At 51.7% G+C, this 12,444-nt stretch overlaps 2 protein-coding genes across 4 annotated transcripts in view; one reads left to right on the top strand and one right to left on the bottom strand.

The window, feature by feature from the left end:
- Positions 1–4,702: 4,702 nt before the first annotated feature.
- On the bottom strand, positions 4,703–9,364 carry FAM72A (family with sequence similarity 72 member A). Its single transcript, XM_066203844.1, has 4 exons — positions 9,089–9,364; positions 8,168–8,245; positions 6,936–7,060; positions 4,703–6,069 (listed from the first exon to the last, which is right to left on the bottom strand). Exons 1-4 carry the CDS (start codon positions 9,238–9,240, stop codon positions 5,975–5,977), a joined length of 450 nt encoding a protein of 149 aa, XP_066059941.1. The 5' UTR covers positions 9,241–9,364; the 3' UTR covers positions 4,703–5,974.
- Positions 9,365–9,686: 322 nt separating this feature from the next.
- SRGAP2 (SLIT-ROBO Rho GTPase activating protein 2) overlaps positions 9,687–12,444 on the top strand; it is a 96,094-nt gene continuing 93,336 nt past the window's right edge. For all 3 annotated transcript variants that reach the window (XM_066204021.1, XM_066204020.1, XM_066204022.1), the window contains exons 1-2: positions 9,687–9,771; positions 11,004–11,600. In XM_066204021.1, the coding sequence (XP_066060118.1) occupies positions 11,534–11,600 (67 nt within the window). In that variant the 5' untranslated portion in view covers positions 9,687–9,771; positions 11,004–11,533. The remainder of the gene's footprint in view (positions 9,772–11,003; positions 11,601–12,444) is intronic.

Raw genomic sequence — 12,444 nt, 5'->3', positions numbered from 1 at the left:
AGGGAGCTCCTGCCCTCCCCTGCCATCTTTATTTCACTGCTATCACAGAATTAAACCCTCTGTGCTCCGCTGGGGAACCTCCCTGTCCTCGCTGTTGGCTGAAGTTACAAATCCAGCGGGGTTTCCTGCGGCCATTCCTGATGCAGATTTGTGGAGCACAGCGCTGCTGGCTCGGATTCCGTGGCCTGGTGGCAGCTCCAGGTGCTCGGACCCGGAGCTGGAAGGTCCAGGATGCCCAGGGAATGTGCACAGGTGTGGCTTTGCTGCACCCCCAGCCCCTTTTGGGGTGCTTCACCCTCCTCCTGCCTTGCACAGGTGTCCTGCTCAGAGTGGAGGATGCCAGGATGGTTTGGCTTGGAAAAGACCTTAAAAATGACCTCATCCCACCCCTGCCATGGCCAGGGCCACCTCCAGTGCCAAAGCCACCAATACCTGCTGCAATTAATGCCAAGGCCATCAGTGCCCACTGAAATTAATGCCAAAGCCACCAATACCTGCTCTAATTAATGCCAAAGCCATCAGAACCTGCTGCAATTAATGCCAGAGCCATCAGTGCCCACCTCTGAGCCCCTGGCAGCAGCAGGAGGAGGCTCCAGGGCTGCAGTTGGGGTGATCAGAGCTCCCCAAAGCTCTCCCAAAGCTGCTGGTTATAAAATCCGGTGGGTTTTGTGGCTGACTCGCAGCTCGGTTTGCTGAGGAGGGTTTTTTGTGCCGTCAGGGGGGTGCAGAGGAAAGCAGCAATTCAGGCTCGTGCATGGCTGGCGTGTTTGTATCAAATCAAAATTCGATCCAGTTAGCAAAGTAAAAAGGGTTCTTATCAAGGCCAGCGCCAGCTGCTTTTAAGCAGTTTTTAAATTTTGATTTCCCATAAGGACTGGAATTAAAAAATTGGACGTATTCTGCTGAATAAAGACTTCCTGCCACTTAGGAATGCTGCCTTCTGGTAGCAGGGGAGAGGAAAAAAAAAACATGTATTCATCTGAATTTTAAATTCTCGGCTACAAAGAAAGCAATTTGGACTCTGGGTAAAATTCGAAGCCGGGTAAAAATCCACTTTACGGAGTAAAAATTCACATCCAGCCCGGGGTCCAAGAAAGAATGGAGCAACACTGTGGAAAGTCTCGTGGTGGGCTTTGCACAAGAGCAGATTGCTTCATTTTTTTTCCCCCAACATTTTGGGCTCTCATCAAAGATGAGTGGATGCGAGACTGAATCTGCAGGAGCTTTCACAACCTCCCCTCAGCTGTGACTGTGCCTTTCCATCTGCATTTTTTAACCAAATCAATTCTCTGATCCCGTTGGCTTTGGGAAGCACCTTGGGAGGAAAAAATTATTATTGCAGCTTTTGTGTTGTGAGGGGGTCCAAAACCATCCCCTGCTCCGTGCCCACCTGCAAGGGGATCAATGAATTGCTCAAAGCCCTAAAGAGATTTAAAAAAATTAATAATTGAAGGGGCCTGGGGTTTGAGTTTAGCAGAGTACTGAGCAATTCAATTCAATTTGGATTGGATATATGGGGTTTGATCGAATATTTGGGGTTTGAAGGTGCATCCTGAGCCCTGGGTTGGGAATAGATCCCATCTGTGCTGTCTCTGAGTGGTTTGGGGTGGTTTTTGCCGTGGCCAAGGAGGGTTGGCACTGCTCACATCCGAGGCAGCTTGAGGCACACGAGCTCCTCGCTCTTCCCTTGCCAGCCTGGCTGAGGGAGATTTTCTGGGTGCATCCTGCAAGCACAGCAGGAATCTCAGAGCAGACTCGTTCCTGTCGAAGCCTGGCCAGCCTCAGAATTGAATCTGTGCTTTTTTGAAATGAAATAAATGGGTGGTGAAGGAACAGCTCTGGTTAAACCCTCAAAAGGTGCAGACAAAAGGGGCTGGCAGTTCTGTCCCCTTGTGGTTTGGTCCTAAAACCATTTTGCTGCCTGGCCAGTGTGTTGCTGGAGCGTGGTGTTGGCTCTGAGAGCAAGACAGATGATGAGGCAAAAGCAGGTGAATCCCTTTAAAATTTAACTCTTTTTAACTTGCCCTTGTGTCAGGAGCTCTCTGTGCCCAGCACAACCAGGACCAGCTTTTCTTGGGGGGAAATTGTGGCGAGAGCCCCAGAAGAGCTGACGCTGTTTTACACCACAACGACGCAGACTCCGACTCCAGGAGGCTGAAAATGACTCTTTTATTTTTGGGATGTGTCTCCCTTTTATACTATTTCACACAGACTGATTGGATGGGTGAAGAAAAAGGCAAAACCTCTTCACTCACATTGGTCTGAGCAGAGGGACAGCAAGGAGAAATCCCTCTTAGGAAAAGGAATACATGACATAAGTACAGTTACAAAGACACTTTTTTTGTTTACAGAAAATTCCCTGGGAAAAGGATTTCAGGAAACCAAACCACCTCAGGCACGGAACCAGGGCTACACACACCTGAATTTCTGGTGTTCTCTCCTGCTCTAGTGGAAATTTCCCCTTTCCCAAGCAGGCCATATGCTGGAGCGGGATGAACTAATCAGCTTCTGCCGTGGCCCAGCAGGGAGGGATCCCAGCCCGGCTGCACTCACGATGCCAGTTTAGCTTTAATTAGCATTTTCCTCCAGGAAAGAAGGGCAGGCAGAGAAATGGAAGAGATCAGGACTTTTTTCCTCTCAAAAAAGGCTTTCTGTGAGGTGCACAAAGCTGTCCCCACGCCGCCATGCAGGTGGAGAATGCCCTGGTGGAAAAATGCACCCCACACCCCAGCAGGTGCTTCCATAGGGGGAAAGGTTTAAAACTCACCCCAAAACCATTTAGGGTGGATTTTGGGGGGGTTGTGAGGGTATTTTTGGGTGTTTCAGGTGGATTTGGAAGTGGTTTTTTGGTATTTCAGGAGGTTTTGGGGGTATTTTTGGGTATTTTTGGAGGGGGTTTGGAGTGTTTCAGGTGTGTTTTGGGGGATTTTGGGTGGAGTTCAGGTGTTTTGGGGGTATTTCGGGGTATTTTTTAGGGTTTTTTTTTGGTGTTTCAGGTGGTTTTGGGACATAAATGTGAGGCTGTGATGAGGTTTTAGGCTGTGCTGGAATAAGGAAGAAGATTTAACTGGGCTTCTTTCTTCCCCCAGTAAATCTTATTTAACATGGAGGGGTATCGATTCGTCTTGCTCTGACTTTCCCTCACCCCTCCGGCCGATTTCGTGCACTGCAGGGAGGAAAATGGTCGGCTCTCAATAGCAGAGCGATCACACAAAGATCAAAACTGCCGCTCCAAAATCAGCTTGAGGCTGGCCGTCATCAGCTCTTCGGGAACGGCAGCTCCAAGTGTTTCCATCCAAACACGGCTGTGACCCTGAGCCCACTAGACTGGGTTGCACAAGACGTTAAAATCTGCTGGGCTGAGGTCTGGGGTGGCACAGAGGGACGGGCTCTGCCGGGAGTCTCAAATTTGGGACCTTTTGCCTGGTGTTCAGCCCCTCCTCAAGGAGCCCACAGCTGATTAGAGACGCTTTAATTGCTCTGTGCCTTGATGAGCAGAAGGAAAGGCCTGAGGACGAAGCTCTTGTTTTGCAGCCTTGTGATTCAGGGGCTGCGGGGCAAAGATCATATCCGATTCCCCTGGGAATTGCTTCCCGAAAAGGATCAACACCTGCCCCAGCTCCTCCTGCATCAGCCTGACCACGGCCCTGCCACTGAGTTTATCCATCCTGGTTTATCCATCCTGGATATCCCCATCCTCTGTCCTGGGGGGGGTTTACACCTGAGGTTTTGCAGCCACCCCCTCCAGGTGATCCACAGCACATTCCAGGGCTCCAACACCTTTTATGTGTCAAAAAAAAAAACAAAACAGGGAGAAAACAAAGCAGAGGCCTGAGCTGAGTTTATTTCAAACACAGCTTTGGGCAGGGTGAAGGAGCCGGGAGTGTTCCTAGAAATATTGATCTGGTTTTGTGCCAGTTTGGGATTAAATCTCTCTATAACCACCGTGATCCTCGGAAAAATCAAAACTTTCGAGCCCCAGACTTTGGGGCTGTGTGAGCGAGCTGCTGTGGCTTTAACACCAACTGCTCGGTCAGTTGTTAATTTTAATTTCAGCCAGGAAGGAGCGGCCCTGGCCGTGGTTGATCACCTTGGTGACATCCACGGCAGCTGGGGCAATCGGGGATATTTACATCCTGAGTGTCTAACACCTACAACTTCTTTACTGTCATCAAGGAAGGGCTGAACTCCTCCAAAAGCTGCCTCATTCCTGATTTCCAGCTGATGAGGTGAACCGCTTTAATTACAGAGGCCAGTTCCTGGCACAACTTCCAGTTCTGTGGGGACAGATGGGGAGGAAAAACCCAGAATTGTGGACTTGCAGGGGAGGAATTGACCCTCTGCCCCCCTGCGGGAGAGGAGCTCTGCCCCTGCTGACTCAGGGCGGGGAAGGTTATAAACGACAAGTGCTGGAGTGGCAACAGGCTCGATTATGTCTGAACTATCGTGGTGCTCATGCAAAAACAATCAGATTTATTTTTGGCTCATGAATTCTGCTGGGGAAAAAAAAAATAATTTTTTTTTTTTTGAGGTGTCACCTTGGCAGCTTGGTGCTGCAGTGATCACAGGAGCCCGGCAAAAATTGGGATAGTGAGTTACAGAAGGGTTAACTGAGGCTGAGAGGCTGTCAGGTTTGTCAGCCTAAAGTCATTTTATTTTTGGGTTGCCTAAAAACAAATTCATAATACTAAAACCCTAATTATTCTACTCTTTCAATCCAAGATGCTCTTTCATTGTTTTGATTATCTGAGACATCATTACACATCCATATTTATGACAGCCCTGAAGACTCCAGAGTCCAAAGCTTTTATTTCCTGGGCAGACACAACACAGGAATTCAAAACAAGACACACACACACACACAAATATACACCAATGTACATTTAAACAGCGCAGAAAAGGTAGTACCATTAATTAAGAAATAATTACATGAGCAGTAAAAAACATGGAGACAATTCAGATCTGTCTTCGTGGCACCCCGTCCAAGTATCACAAGAGGCTACAGAGGGATTTATTCAGCACCAATCCAAACTTAAAAGTGTCCTCTGTTCTCTGCTCCGATTTTACCTGGAATTTTTTATTGCTGGCCTCCAGGTGAGTCGCTGAAGGGGACAGCACTTAGTCCAGAAATGAAACATCATGGTTTGTTAACAACTCAGAAAATGAGCTTTGAATTCATTACCTGCGGGAACCAAATTGTCTGTGCACCTCAGGATGGGATTTAAAATTTTTTTTTCTCTAAAAAAGACCAAATTTCATGAGTGAGTTTTGTTTTGGAGAGGGGAGAAAAAATTTATATATATACACATGAAAGTGGATGCGTTTTATTGCTGCCCTGAAGGAAAACTCCAGTGTAGCCCTGAATTTCCACTAAGAAACTGCAGAATTTAAGTTTTATCGGGGAGAAAAAAAAACCATGAACTTGATCTCTGTGGAGACAGAATCCTGAAAGTATTTAAAAAATAAAGATGGAAAGGCTCTAAGAGGCTTCCCAGGGCACATTTAGGAGCACCCTGGGGTGCAAAGAGCAGGAGATCACTGAGCCAGAGCAGCAAAACTTTGAGGCTCTTCCAGAGCTCCGCCTGATTATTCCTGAAGGTTTTTCCTTTTTCTTTTTTTGAACTGAAAGCAGCTGAGAGGTTTTGCTCTCTGGAAAGTGCTTCAGGGAAGAAGAAAAGAAGGATTATCAGCTGGAGAGGGTTAAAAATAGGAAGCAAAATGGAGCTCAGTAAATGCATTTTGTGTTTGCATCTCCAAGGTGTACCTGCTCAGGGGAGGCAGATTCAGGAGTCCAGGGAAGGTGACAGGGAAAGAGCAAGAAGAATTCCTTATCTGGGAATTTTTTTTCCCAGATTTACTGATTTTTTTTTTTTTTTCCCAGTTCTTTAAGCTCTGCTGGGCCACCAGGTGAAATGAAACAAATCCAAAGCAAACAGGCAGGCCACAAGTGGAGGGGAGACCCTGCAGGTGACATTTATCGGATGTACTCCTCCTCAGAGGTGCAGGACGTGTCTTCCTCTGTGCTCTCCTCCAAATCTGGCAGGTTGCCCCAGAGCAACACATTCACACCTGGTGGGAAGGAGACAAAGGAGGGGGGAGGGGGGAAAAAGGTATTTTGGGATTGCGACCTTATTTTGAAGTGGCACAACTGTCTATTTGGAGACAAAACAATCCCTGCAAAACCCAGGAAGTCACGCTTGTGATGAATAAACCTATTTTTTATCTTCCTTCAAAGTGATCTTGGGAGTGGTGTCGTTTATTATTTTTTTTTCTCTCAGCCCAATTCAGAGGATAAATCCCCTGCCCACAGAAATATTTATATAACCAATCCAGGCAGGTATTGCCAACGATTTGTTTGTGAACAGCATCGACGTGAGGCACAGGTGACACTGCGAGGTTTGGGCAGGGAGGTTTTATCAGGGAGCTTTGCATTCCTGAGGATCCAACCCTGCCAGACACTTGGCATCCCTCCCACCAGGATGCAGGAGCTGCAATTCCAGCTCAGGAGGACTCAGGGAGGGTCAAAGTGACAACTCAACAAAGTGACTCACCCAAAAAAAAAAACAACCCAAACAAAAAAACCCAGAGATGTCCCTTGACAGCTGGCTGACAGAGCAGCAAAGCCACCCCCACCACTAAAAATAAACCTGTGTTTATACTGGTGCAGAAAATCCTGACTTATGTCCATGGAGGGGAAGGTTAAGAGAAATTTACGCTGAAATTTTCATTGACAGCTGCCTCTCCCCCCTCGGTGGTTTTCTGAATTAGCAGCAATTCCTCCACGTGTCAGCCTCCCTCCCAACGCTTTGGCTGCGCAGGGACGCCAGGTCAGGATGGGGAATTGGGATTTTAGGGGAAAGGAAGGAAATCTGTGTCTCCTCACCAGAAGGAAATTGGGATTTTAGGGAAAAGGAAGGAAATCTGTGTCTCCTCACCAGAAGGGTCGAGCCTGTTGATGCCAACCACTGCCTGGCTGTGGAACATCCAGAGGTGGCCGTTGTTGCAGGACAGCAGGCAGGGCTTGCAGGGACAGATCACGTGGTAGCCAACAACATTCCCACTGGGAAGGCAAAGGAGAGAGTGAGCCTGGGGAAAAGGTGGATCCTGGTGGCTTTCTCCAGCTCCAGTTAAACGGCCGCCAGTGCCAGAGTGTTATGTAACGCTGGTGTTTTGGTGGAGGTGAGGGAACAGGGTTAAACAAGTATCTTAAATATTTAGGGAACATCTGTTGGGAGTTACAGAATATCTGAGTTTTAGATCTTTGGCACACGGGGGAAGCGTTTAGTAACTGAAATTGTGTAACCCGGATTAGTTTACATACCAACAAACGCTGGTGGGTTTCTTTATTTGTTTTCCTTTGGAAGGCCAGCGATTCCAGCCAGCAGAGAAATTCCTCACACCCAAAATGCACCTGCACACAAGCCCCGTGCACAGGAGGGTACCAGCAGTAAGGAGTGATGAAACTGACAATTATGGGATGGTTTGGGTTGGAAATCTCCCCTGGGCCAGGTTATTGACCCTTATCAGCTCTCCTAGACCGAAACCACAATAACCATTTATCCATTTTCATGTGCTCTGATATTCCTACTTCTCTTCTTCTGTCTAAAAACCAAAATATTGTGTCCCTATCACAACCCCTTCGTTGTTCAAATCCGAGAAAGGTAAAAAAACCCTGCCTAGGGGGGCTGCAAGAATCCTCTCAGATAACTGCATGTGAGAGAGTTGTTGTTTTCACCCTTAAATATCAGGCATTAATAAGGAGGATGAAAGAACTCGGAGAACTTCAGCGACAGCATGTTCCATCTGCTCCCAAGCACCCGATCTGCCAAGAGGATGTTCCATTAATTAGCAGATGAGTAACTGCTCCTTGCTGGGGCCTCGTTCACAGAGAAATCTCCGTGTTGAGGCAGATATTTCGTCGGGCAGGTGGCACAGAAGCTTCCAGGAGCGTCAGAGCCTCCTGACAATGCAGTCACATTTCCAACGGGGGACTCGCACAGAAACACCCTGGCAGCCTTGCCCGGGAGAGGTGGGCTGAGTTTCTCCTCAGCAGCGTGAAATTTGCACCGGGGGAACTCAATCTGTTCGTTCAGCCCCGAGCTGCGGGAGGTGACAGCGAGGAGGGGACACGGGGACACGTCAGGGCCACCGCCCCGCGTGCGCTCACCACTTGAGGCAGGCGATGTTCTTCAGCTTGCACTTGCAGATTTCAGTGAAGTAGCAGCTCCCGATGAAGTCGACCGTTCTGGGGGAAGGAATGGGACACAAGTTCAGGGTTGTGGTGGTCACAGCCTCGGTGACACCGGGAGCGGTTGGCTTTGAAGTCACCGCAAAGAGATGCTGCCATTTAAACCTCCCCAGGCCACACGGTTCCCTTTTCCTTTTGACTCTCAGCCCTACTCATATGGAAACTTGACTAAGAGAACTCACGTGGCTTCGCATGAGGGTCAAAAATCCTCTTAAAATAGCCCCAGAAAAGCAGAGCTTGCCTCGGTGCTCCGGGGCTCTCGGGCTCGGTGTGGCACTGTCAGTCACAGCCCTGATTAGGGACACGGCCCGAGCTGCTGCCAAATCCCAGCTCAGGAACGGAACAATACCTCCGAGGCTGGGATGTTTAAACCCAAACCTTTGATTCCTTATCTCCTCTCCAACCCGTACTTTCTGATTACCATGTCATTTCACAACCTGATTTCCTTACTATTCAAATCTCGCTATGGGAAAGCAGCCCTGAGCCGAGCTGGGGGCAGCAGTGACAGATCAGGTTTGTTCTGTTTGCGGGTCTTTATTTCGAATTCTAATCTTCGCTTCGGAAAGGAGCGGGAGGAGCTTCCCGTGGCTGCTGAGCCTGTGTCATCCCTGCGGACGGATTAAGTTGGAGTTTGGATTTTTGCTGCGCGGGACATCCTTTGTGCTATCCTGCCCTGGACGGGCCGGACATGTAGGGATGGGGTGAACCGTGTTCTGCGGGGCTGTTCTCCCGGTGACACCGGGGTTTGGAGGGATGCTGAGAACCCCGCAGCCGTGTCCCCCGGGCTGACAGGACCCCCGTCCCCCGCTGGGAGCCCATTTCCCCCTCGCCGGCGCTTACCCCGAGGGCGGGACGTCGGTGGAGTAGAGGTCGGTGTCGGTGTCCGCCAGCAGCACCGCCTGCATGCCGCGGGAGCTCAGCACCTGCCGGCAGAACCGGCAGCACAGCACGCTCACGCAGCGGTCCTCGAAGGTGCAGCCGCTGGAGGACATGGCGGGTGGGGCCCCGGTCCCGCTCCTCTCCCGATCCTGTCCCGATCCCGATCCCGATCCCGGTCTCGGTGCCGGTCCCGTCCCGGTCCGGCGCCAACGGCCACGCTCCCACCTGTCAGTTTGAATTCCCGACCGCGCCCTCTCATTGGGCGCCGCAGGCCACGCCCACCCCATTGAAAAAATTCCAGTGGCACCACCCCTCCCGCCTGCCTATTGGTGAAAAGGAGCGCCGTGCCTCGCTTCTATTGGTCAGAGCCTCTGCCGCTCACAGTCTCGTCCCGCCCCTGCGCCGCGCTCCACCGGCGGGGTGGTGCCACGGGCGCCGAGCGGCGGGAAGAGGGGGCGGGATCATTTGGGGCACGGCGCCGTCTGATTGGTTGCGATGCCCGTCGCTCACGCCCATGGCTCCGCGCCCATTGGCCGAGGCTCTGGGCGGGGCGGGGCGGCGGCGGGCCGGTGCGGGGGGACCGGGCGGCGGGCGCCAGCGGCCGGAGGACGCCCGGCTGCGGGAGGCGGCTCCGCAGTGCCCAGGTAATCGCCCCGCCCGGCCGCCCGACCCCCGCGCCTCCCGTGCCACCCCTCGGCGAGCCGCGGGCAGCCCTCCGCCGCCCGCCCCGCCGCCTCCCCGGCGCCCCGGGCCGCGTCCCCACAGCCCCGGCCCCCCCCCGGGACCCCCCCACGCTTCCTCTCCCCGCCGCCCGCATTGTTCTTCCCGGGGCGGGATGCGGATCCGGCGGGTGCCGTGTTTATTTATTTCTTCCTCCCCTAGGCGCATCTTCCGCGGGGGGCTGCGGCCGCGCGCTCTCCCTGCTTCCACCCCCCCTTCCCTCCCCAAAAAAACCCGGGTAAGAAATACAAATTGAGAAGAAAAGACGGGGGAAAAGTTGTGTCCCGCCCTGCGCAGCGCAGCGGGCGCTGGGAGAAACCCTAGATCACCCTCCCTCCAAAAAAAAAAAAATAAACCCGAAAAGGGAGAAGCTGCGGGCGGAGCCGCCGGGCGGGGACGCGCCCGGTGTGCCCGGGGCTGCGGGGCCGAGCCGCGGGCAGCGGGCGATGGATGCTGGGGGGCACCGGAGACACGGACCGGGGGAGCCTCCGGGAGCCGCTCCCTAAGGAGCTCCTGCTCCCCAAAGGAGCCCCGTTCCTCCCGGAGCCGCTCCCCGAATTCTCCCCCGGGATCCGCTCCCCGCGACTTGCACCCCAAATCAACCCCAAATTCTCCCCCGCGACTTGCACCCCAAATTAAACCCACATCCTCCCCCGGGACTTGCGCCCTAAATCGACCCCAAATTCTCCCCCGGGACCTGCACCCCGAATTAACCCCAAATTTTCCCCGGGACCTGCACCCCAAATTAACCCCGGCTCCCCCGGTGGCCGCATCCCGAAGGAGCCCCTGCTCCCCCATCCATCCCCGTTCCCCCGGGAGCCGCACCCCAAATCGTTCCCCGGGACCTGCGCCCCAGATCATCCCCGGGACTCACTCCCCATATCACCGCCGGTTCCCCGGGACCTGCACCCCGAATTTTCCCCGGGAGCCGCTGTCCCCGAAGCATCCCCCGGGTCCCCGGTGTAGGCGTGTTCCCTCGGTCACCTGGCCGGGCTGCGGTTGGAACCTCACGCTGCTGCTGCTGCTGCTCAAAGGACGATTTGCAATGTCAGGGTGTCAGGGCAGCTTCGCTTCCCATCGCAGGTTTGGGCTGCGAGCGGTAATTTTATAAATATACATGTATATTTCTTATTATTGTTGTTATTTATATTTGCAGGCAAGCATACCAAAGCTGCTTCTCCCCCTGCTGCTGCTGCTGCTCTCGTTTGGGATTTGATTTGCATCGTCTCTGAGCCCATTAAAAGAAATAAATTAAAAAAAAAGGGAAGAACAGAAGAGGAAAAAAAGAAAGGGCAAAGCAAACCCACACAAAACATGTGCGGAAGGACTTCCACTCCCTGGCTGTGCCATTGAGGATCAGGAAAAGCCTTTGGGGGCTGCAGGATCTCGCCAGGCTGATGCTGCTGCTCAAGGATTTGGTGCAGGGAGACAAAACTGCTGCCTCTTCCATCCGCTGATCTCAACATCTGCATTTTCCTGCCGCTGTGCTCCCTCTCACACCCTCTCTCCATGGACTGATTTATTTTTATTTTTTTTCCCCTTTTTCTGCGGGGTGGGGGGGGGGGGGGAGGGAAAGGACGAGCAGCAAAGCCAAGGCATCGTGCTGAGAGGAGCGAAAATTGCCTTTATAGCTCGCCTTCTGGTGGATCTCCTTCGAGGCTATTCAGCTTTTTGGGAAAAGAAAACATGACGTCGCCAGCAAAATTCAAAAAGGATAAGGAGATCATCGCTGAATACGACACTCAAGTTAAAGGTGAGGAACGGTTTTGTTTGCATCCCTTCGCTGCGAAGCCTGCCTGGCGGTTGTAGGAGTTTGCGGTGGATGTTTGGGTGGGGAAGAGGGAAATCATTTGCAGATTGCCTGGAATTTGCAGGGCTTTTTTTTTTATTTTTTGGGCGTACAGATCTGGGTCGGGTTTGCAGCGCCGTGTCCGTCCCCGTGGGGCAGTTCTTGCTTTGGCGGTGCCGTTTTTTGAGGTATTTTAGGATTTATTTTTTTTTTTTAATGGAATACCCTCTTTCTCTTTTTGCTTTTTTTTTTGAGTTCGGGGAGATCCATCTTTTCCTGCCCGCCGTTCCGAGTAGACGGCGGCTTTTGCATGTGAAATATGAGAGGCAGGGAATTGCTTTTTAATCCTCTGCCTGTCATGGGAATCTTTGAACAATCTGTGCAGTGTCAGAGGAGCATATTTCCACTGCCGCTGATGGGGGACTGTGCTCGGGGGTCCCTGGGAAGCTGCTGGTGTGCTAGAAACTTCCATTATATTCAGGATTTTTGCTCGGGGTGAGTCCATCATATATATATATATATATATATATTCCCTGCTTTTCCTCGCCGTGCTGGATGGAGTGTAACACCTCGAGGCTGCAGTGTGGGTGTGGGTGTACACACACACACACAGAGAAATGCGCACAGAAATGAATAAAAAACTCGTGCAGCAGCCTAGTTCCCATCAGCACAGGGAATAATAAACTGATTTAAACACTGCAGGTTTGCAATGACCCTGCGAGGCTCCTGCAGAATTCACCTGGCTGGGTTTCAGGCCCTCATGTGCCATAGGTTTTCAAAAAAAAAAAAAATAATAATAATAAAAGGT

The sequence above is a fragment of the Chamaea fasciata genome, unplaced genomic scaffold, assembly GCF_029207755.1.
Source record: "Chamaea fasciata isolate MVZ Bird 193981 ecotype frontalis unplaced genomic scaffold, bChaFas1.0.hap1 SCAF_25, whole genome shotgun sequence".
NCBI lineage: Eukaryota > Metazoa > Chordata > Aves > Passeriformes > Sylviidae > Chamaea > Chamaea fasciata.
This window is presented reverse-complemented; position numbering and strand designations above follow the sequence as displayed.

What these genes read in the sequence shown, in the direction of transcription:
- FAM72A (XM_066203844.1), bottom strand. Translation starts at nt 9,240, where the DNA reads ATGTCCTCCAGCGGCTGCACCTTCGAGGACCGCTGCGTGAGCGTGCTG. An exon ending in ACCGACGTCCCGCCCTCGGG is followed by an intron (nt 8,246 to 9,088) that starts GTAAGCGCCGGC and finishes TCCTTCCCCCAG; the next exon opens with AACGGTCGACTTCATCGGGA. An exon ending in AACATCGCCTGCCTCAAGTG is followed by an intron (nt 7,061 to 8,167) that starts GTGAGCGCACGC and finishes TTGCCTTCCCAG; the next exon opens with TGGGAATGTTGTTGGCTACC.